The sequence below is a fragment of the Solanum tuberosum genome, unplaced genomic scaffold (genome assembly GCF_000226075.1).
Source record: "Solanum tuberosum cultivar DM 1-3 516 R44 unplaced genomic scaffold, SolTub_3.0 scf00221, whole genome shotgun sequence".
NCBI classification, from domain to species: Eukaryota; Viridiplantae; Streptophyta; class Magnoliopsida; order Solanales; family Solanaceae; genus Solanum; species Solanum tuberosum.
The window spans coordinates 386,359-394,075 of NW_006239151.1; the positions used below are offsets into that span (position 1 = coordinate 386,359).

At 38.7% G+C, this 7,717-nt stretch overlaps 1 protein-coding gene across 1 annotated transcript in view; it reads left to right on the top strand.

Annotated features, from left to right (window-relative positions):
- LOC107062423 (uncharacterized) overlaps window positions 1-3,712 on the top strand; it is a 5,645-nt gene extending 1,933 nt beyond the window's left edge. Inside the window, exons 2-4 of the mRNA XM_015313065.1 lie at window positions 2,025-2,257; window positions 2,357-2,486; window positions 3,027-3,712. Coding sequence (XP_015168551.1) covers window positions 2,025-2,257; window positions 2,357-2,486; window positions 3,027-3,712 — 1,049 coding nt within the window. The remainder of the gene's footprint in view (window positions 1-2,024; window positions 2,258-2,356; window positions 2,487-3,026) is intronic.
- The last annotated feature ends 4,005 nt before the right edge of the window (window positions 3,713-7,717 follow it).

Genomic DNA, 7,717 nt, shown 5'->3' on the forward strand with positions numbered 1-7,717 from the left:
AGGGCACCATTTCTTAGTTCTGCCCATTTCACACATTCATGCATTCAAGACTTTAAGTAACAAGGAGGGACACTTTAGTCTACCAACCAAGTCACAACATTTTCATTTAAGGATACTTCATAATCCAACCTCAGTTCACGAGTTTATCAACCTTAAAAATACAATTACATAACTTATTTAACTTCTATTAACTCAGTAATGTTGACGTAAAAATAGGATCATCAGCATAAGTAAGCCTAGCATGTACAAATACAACTATGCTCCCAAAACAGTGAATCTGGCCAGCCTAGTACCTCATGTTGCAGCTTAGATTTTGAAAAAGGAAAACGGCAAAACTAGACTTTTATAACCTTCATGAAAGATGTAGATACATCTCTTAGGGTTGCAAAAAAACAATAATCACCGCAAAATATATTTTGTACAAAAAGATATAGTCAAGACACTAGCCGCTGGTCATGCCGGATTTCAATTCCCGGAATCTGGGCAGAACTTTCCCTATGTTGCGTCCCATATTTAGTATCCATAAAAGTTAAATTAGAGTTTTACATAAACATAAAAGTTGTAGGTATACGAGTTATCTTTCCAAATCATATTTATTCACTGCAAACTAAGTTCCAGAGCAAGAGATATGCCTAAAATACCAAACATTATCCAGCTCAAAAACAGGTTTCGTCACTTACATCCGAAAGGAATGCCATATCCTATCGATTCATATTCAACAAAGCTTCTAATGTATCAAGAAGAGGCACCTAAGTCTACCAAGTCAAGACACACATCACATTATAAAGATCCTTCACATTCCATCATCATCACATATGAACAATAATAGAGGACACACTTTCAATCACAATACAATAACACTTTAAACAAGATGACCTTGAGATCACATGAACACCTTTATATTCACAACATGATTGCCTCCAAGGCCATAAACACAATACATTCAATAAGTAAACACCTCCACCATAAGTGGATCACACATCAATCTATCACAATTCTATATCAATTCTACCTTAACAATGAAGTTAGGTCCACTTACCCTTTTCCAAAGCCACAATCATCATTCCTCAACTCTCCAATAATTCACAATAGATAAGCATAGCTAATAATAAAATCAACTATTCAACTCCATTTAAGCATAATTCTATCATCATTCCATCACAAACAATAATCCCACTTCATATGCCAACTTTTGGAAATTTGCAAAGACATGGGTTCATGGAATTTCCTTTCTTAAAACCATCAATAATAACATAAATCATCATAAAAAAAACATTTAATGCAAGAACCCATGCTAGAATCAAAATTAGGATTTTGAGTTTTTGAACAACTTTGAAATCTTTTGGATTGACTCTTTGATTGAAGAAGGAATCAAAGATGAAGAGTCCCCATACCTTAATCTTCAAGAACCAAACGAAATTAGAGAAGAAATCAGCAGCCAAATCAGTCTAACACCTCAATATAACCCAAAGAAAATATTAGGAAAAAGACCAAAATACCCTTAAAATTTTCGGACTGAACTGCCCTGTGCGACTGTGCCAACAGCCCAACTTCCAAAGGGCATAACTCACTCATACGAACTCGGAATCGAGCAAACTCAGTGGCGTTGGAAAGATCATTCCAAGGGCTTTCCATACATAACTGGAAATTCACCTAAATCATTCTGAGCTAGGAGTTACGACTGCTCAAAGTTGACCAAAAACTCACCTTTTTTCCATACTTAGCCAAATTTTCCAGATTTTTGAATTCTTTCCAAAAATGACTATTTCCAATTCAACTCTTCTTGGAACTCAATGTGCTACATATAGGGACCTTAACACTCAAGAAATTTTTATTCCTTGGTAAAATCTCACTCCACATGAAGGACAGCTCGAGTCTTAGTTCGAAAAATTCTCTAGGGTGTTACAAATAACCATGTGGTGTCCACTGAGGATGTTATAGATGAGGCAGTGGCAAGTGTGAGCCATTTAATGTGCAAGAATGAACCCTTGAATCTGTACTTGCCAATTATGATGAATCCGAAGTTCAAGGATATGAGGAAGTGGTGGCTACCTTATCAAGATTAGGAGTGTATTCGAGGAATCCAATCAAGTTGGATATCGACCTGAAAAATAGAAAACGTCCTCCCGCAAAGCCATCAACAGAAGAACCACCGAATCTGGAGTTAAAAGCCCTACCCTCTCATCTTAAATATGCTTTCTTAGGAGCCAATAATACTTTAACAGTGATTATCACAGCCGATTTGCTTGAAAGGCAGGTGAAATTTCTCATTGAAGTATTGCAGAAGCACATAAAAGCTATTGGATAAACAATAGCCGATATAGTAGGAATTCCTCTTGGCATCTATACTCACAAGATTCAGCTTGACAGTGAATGTAAACCCAGTGTGGAGCATCAATGGATATTGAACCCTCCAATGCAAGAGGTGGTGAAAAAGGAGATCATCAAGTGGCTAGATGCAGGAGTGATCTATCCTATTACGGATAGTAAGTGGGTAAGTCCGGTTCAATGTGTACTGAAAAAAGAGGTATAACCGTAGTCCCAAATGCAAAATAAGACCTTGTGCCGACAAGACCAATGACTGGGTGGAGAGTATTCATGGATTATCGGAAGCTTAACTCATGGACTAAAAAGGTCCACTTCACAATGCCCTTTATGGACTAGATGCTTGACCGATTATCAGAAAGGGGGTGGTATTGCTTTTTAGATGGGTATTCCGGTTACAATCAAATGTCTATTGCACCGGAAGACCAAGAAAAAACCACTTTTACCTGCCCTTATGTAACATTTGCATTCAAAAGGATGTTATTCGGGTTGTGTAATGCCCCAGCAACATTGCGGCGTTGCATATTGTCTATTTTTTCGGATATGGTAGAAGACACCATGGAGGTATTCATGCACGACTTCTCAGTCGTAGGGGACACGTTTGAGGAATGCTTGACACACTTAGGACAGGTGATCCAAAGATGCGTGGATACAAATCTAGTTCTCAATTGGGAAAAATGTCACTTTATGGTGAATGAAAGTATCGTTCTTGGGCACAAGGTGTCGCAAAAGGGGCAGGAGGTTTGACAAGGCGAAAATTGAGGTCATTGAGAAATTACCCCCACCAATTTTAGTGAAGGGTGTTCGCAACTTATTGGGTCAAGCAGGTTTCTATCGAAGGTTCATTAAAGACTTCTCAAAGATTGCACATCCACTATGCAAACTCCTAGAGAAGGAAGTAAAGTTCTATTTTGATGATGCTTGTATGACCGCATTTAAGTGTTTGAAAGAAAAATTAGTATCCACCCCGTTTATCGTCAGTCCTAATTGGTCTGAATCTTTCGAAGTAATGTGTGATGGTAGTGGAATGGCATTGGGAGTAGTGTTGGGGAAAAACTACAACAAACTATTTCACCCAATTTATTATGCATGCAAAACTCTAAATAGTGCCCAGCAAAATTATATGGTATCTGAACAGGAGTTGCTCGCAGTGGTCTATGCATTTGAAAAGCTTCGGGCATACTTGCTAGGAACCAAAGTAATAGTACACACTGATCATGATGCACTTCACTACTTGATGGTGAAGAAAGATGCAAAACCAAGATTGATAAGGTGGGTGCTATTACTACAAGAGTTCAATTTTGAGGTGAAAGATCGAAAAAGGCTGCAAAAATCAAGTGGCCGACTACTTATCGAGGTTGGAAGGAAGGGAAGATGCCAAGCGTGAGGTCTATATAGACGATTCCTTCCCCAATGAATATGTGTTTGCAATATCTCTCAAACCTACAACATGGTATGCAGACTTTGCAAACTACATTGTAATTGGATTGATACCGGATGAGCTGACCTTTTACCAACAAAAGAAATTATTGTTTGATGTTAAAAAGTACTTTTGGGATGAACTTTACTTGTTTCGAGAATGTGATGACCATGTTATTAGGAGGTGTGTTCCTGAAGAGGAAGCGGTACAAATTCTCCATGCTTGCCGTGCATCTCCAGTAGGAGGTCACCATAGTGGGATTCGCACTGCCACTAAAGTCCTCCAAAGTGGCTATTACTAGCCGTCCCTATACAAGGATTCCTATGAATTTGTAAAGAAATGCTCGCAATGTCAGCAGCAAGGCGGAGTGTCTAGAAGGCACGAGTTGCCTCTCACTTCTATTTTGGAAGTCAAGTTATTTGATGTATGGAGGATCAATTTCATGGGCCCATTTTTGAGCTCTTTTGGAAATAAATATATCTTGGTGGCTGTAGATTATGTCTCCAGATGGGTAGAGGTTGTCCCACTTCCAAATAACGAAGGAAAAAGTGTTGTCCAATTTCTGAAACGCTACATCTTCGTAATATTTGGCACTCATAAGACAATCATTAGTAATGGGGGGTCTCACTTTTGCAATGGGTGGTTTTCAATGGCACTGAGCAAATATGGGGTGAAACGCAAGGTAGCAACCCCATATCATCCACAAACAAGTGGCCAAGTTAAAGTGTCAAATCAGGAAATCAATAGCATTCTGGCAAAGACAGTAAATGTCAACAGAACATGCTGGTCTAGGAAACTCGATGATGCACTATGGGCATACCAGACTGATTATAAAACACCTATCGGTATGTCTCCATACCAGTTGGTTTATGGTAAGACTTGTCATTTGCCTGTCGAGCTAGAACAAAAAGTGTTGTAGGCATTGAAAACCTTAAATTTAGACCGGTCAAAAACTTCAACGGAGAGGGTAGAATAGTTGAATGAACTGGATGAATTTAGACTCAGATCATATGAAAGTTCAGCAATCTACAAAGAGAAGATGAAGAAATGGCATGATGCTCGAATAATCAAGCGGGACTTCAAGGTAGGAGATTGGGTTTTTTTATACAACTCTCGACTTAGACTATTTCTCAGAAAGCTCAAATTCAAATGGTCTGGACCTTTCAGATTAACGCGAGTGTTCACCAATGGTGCTATAGAAGTTTAAGATCAGGAAGGACCTCCATTTAAAGTGAGCGGTCAACGTTTGAAATTATATTTTGGGGATTATCAAAAGATTTCTTTGGTTGAAGTGGTGTATTTAGAAGACGCCTGACGGCACTGTTGTGTCATGCCATGACGTTAACTAAGGCGATGTTAGAGAGGCAACCCAAAACCATTTATTGCTTTCTTTTTCTTTGATAAAATAATAGTGTGTTGATTGTGCAGATGGAAGTATGGAGAGTGAACGAAAAGTGCAGATAGACGAGTGATGAATCCAGTCGGTGAGTCACCAAAAGCGTCGGTGAATCCGATCTTATCCTCCATTTGACTATAGACAGTTAAAATTAGAGTTTGTAAAACTCAGCGAGTGTTGAAAATCATTGGCGAATCGCCGACCATGTCGACGATCACGATGAAAATTGTCGTTTGGATCCCCGTAAACCAAAGGTTCTATTAACTTCTGTAAAGAAACCAAACAGTCGGTTTTCCGCTGAGTAAGTTGGCGAGTTTGACTAACGTCGCCGAGTAGGCCAAAACTGAACAGTTTTTGCAAGCCAAAATTTTAAAAGTTCCAACTTCATTCACTTTCCCTCACTTTTTATTTGTTCAAAACTCACACCTGCACTATAGTTTTATATTTGCACTTCTGGAGTATTTTGATTCATTGGTTTGTGCGCAGATTTGGATTGCATTGCGGCATAGCTTCTCGATAGTATTTCAATCAGTACAAAAGGTTAGTTTCTTAATACCCTTAATTATTTTGTCAACATTGTACTCATTTGCACAATCTTTGACATTGTTAAGATCTGATGAACCTCTCCTATTTGATAGATTTAGTTAAGTGTCGCTTGTTATTCGATAACCTTGCTTAAACAGTGAAATCTTGTTCTTTGATTTATCTAGTAGAGTTAACGTGTGATGGGTGGTATTCGTATGTTATGGGTCTTGGTTAAATATGTGTTATTTTGTGCTTAAATTGTGTTTTCAGGGGTTGCGGGGCTGATTTCAAAAATTTGGGTTAAAAGTAGGCACAATAGGTGAATTAGCGAGCGGTGACGAGCTCGCCGAACCACTCCGCAGTTCGCCTAAGTACCCCATCTCACCTTTACTATCATGCTTTATTTGTTGTGGCTGCTGTAACTTTCGGCGAAAAGAACAGGATTGCCAAGTGCACTCGGTGACTCACCGAATGACACTTTAATCTCCCTTTGTCTGCACCTCTAACTCTTTCTACACTGTGACCTTCAGATGATTGTCTGTGGCTCACTAAATATATTCGGTGGTACGCCGAATAGATCATCTAGCATTTCTGCAGATGAAAGTCTTTATTTTGGTTGTTCTAACATTATCTCAAAGACTTTGCAGACATGGCCAGACCAAAAGTTGCAGGAAGGAACGTGCCACCCAGACACATAAGAGCACAACAGTTTAGAAGAACTGACAAGAGTGAGAACAAGGAAGCAAGTTCCAGTAGAAGGATGCACATTGACCCTGTTGTCCCTTCATGGGCTCAAGGGTTCACCAATGTGATACATGCCCTCAAAGCAGCGCATGATTTGGATAACTTGGTTGAAGCAAACATCGCTATACAAGCTGAAGCAGAGAGAAGAGAAAACAAGAAACTGAAGCAAGCTAACAATAATTCGGGCACTGATGCCCAGTTAGATGGAGAGACTGCGCAGAAATGATTTTTCTTTATCTCCCTCTCTATATTCTTTTAATTTAGATTCTGGATATTTTGTTAATTGCATTTGAGGACCAATTGGTTTTATTTGTGGTGGGGTGAGGCTCACCTTTATGTGCTATTTGTGATTCGTGTTTTGTGTATATATTTGGGTTGTTCTGTTTAAAAATGTATTTACACTATTTTTTTGTGGATGTTTGAGCTTATGGCTCCCTTTTAATTTAAATTACAAAAATGATTTTGACCCTTTCGGAAAGTTTTAAAATTTTCTAAATTTTTTTTCCACCTCTCGTTTGTTGAAAGTGGCTGTTCTTTTGCAAAATTTAAGTCTCGGTTTCCATCAATACCGATGACTTGAATGGTGCTCTCAATTGAACAAACATGAATGTGCGGCTGCGACGAGACCAAATGAAGTTGCATAGACAATATGTTAACTCAATGCATCTCGTTGTGATTATCCATTTATCGAATTGATTCTCTTGTAATGACCGTTGCACACCAGCGAAAATGTGTAGTCTTGTTTGACTTAAGTGTGGATCCCTTGTGTGATGAGCTTACTTTGAACCTTGCATGAATAAACCTAGAATTTGCCCCATTAGTCTGATTGACTTAGAAAGGTGTGCTCTTGAGATGATCTTAGGCAACTTTAAAGAGTGTGAGCCAAATTTGACATGTACTTCTTTTGTGGCCTACCCATGAGCGTGTGAAACTCTTTTGAACACCCCTTGAGCCTTACCTTTCTTTGGAAAAACTTGATGAACCCTAGACCTTACTTGATCCATTACCTATAATCCTATTGATTTGTAGCTTAGTGAATAGCCAACTTAGGCCAAAAGTCTAAGTTGGGGTGTGGTGAAAAGGAAAAGGAGAAGTCAAGAAGTGCAAAAAAAAGTCTCTCTAACCCATGGTACTACAAAAAAATAAAATGGAAACCCTCCAAAAAAAATGAAAAAGAACAAGTTGTGGAATAAAAGTGCAAAAGGAATTGGGTTTCCAAGCAATACACGGAGAGTGAATAAAAGGATGGCTTAGAAGCACTAGAAGAAAAAGTAATAAGGGAAAGGAAAAGGATGTTTTGAGAACAT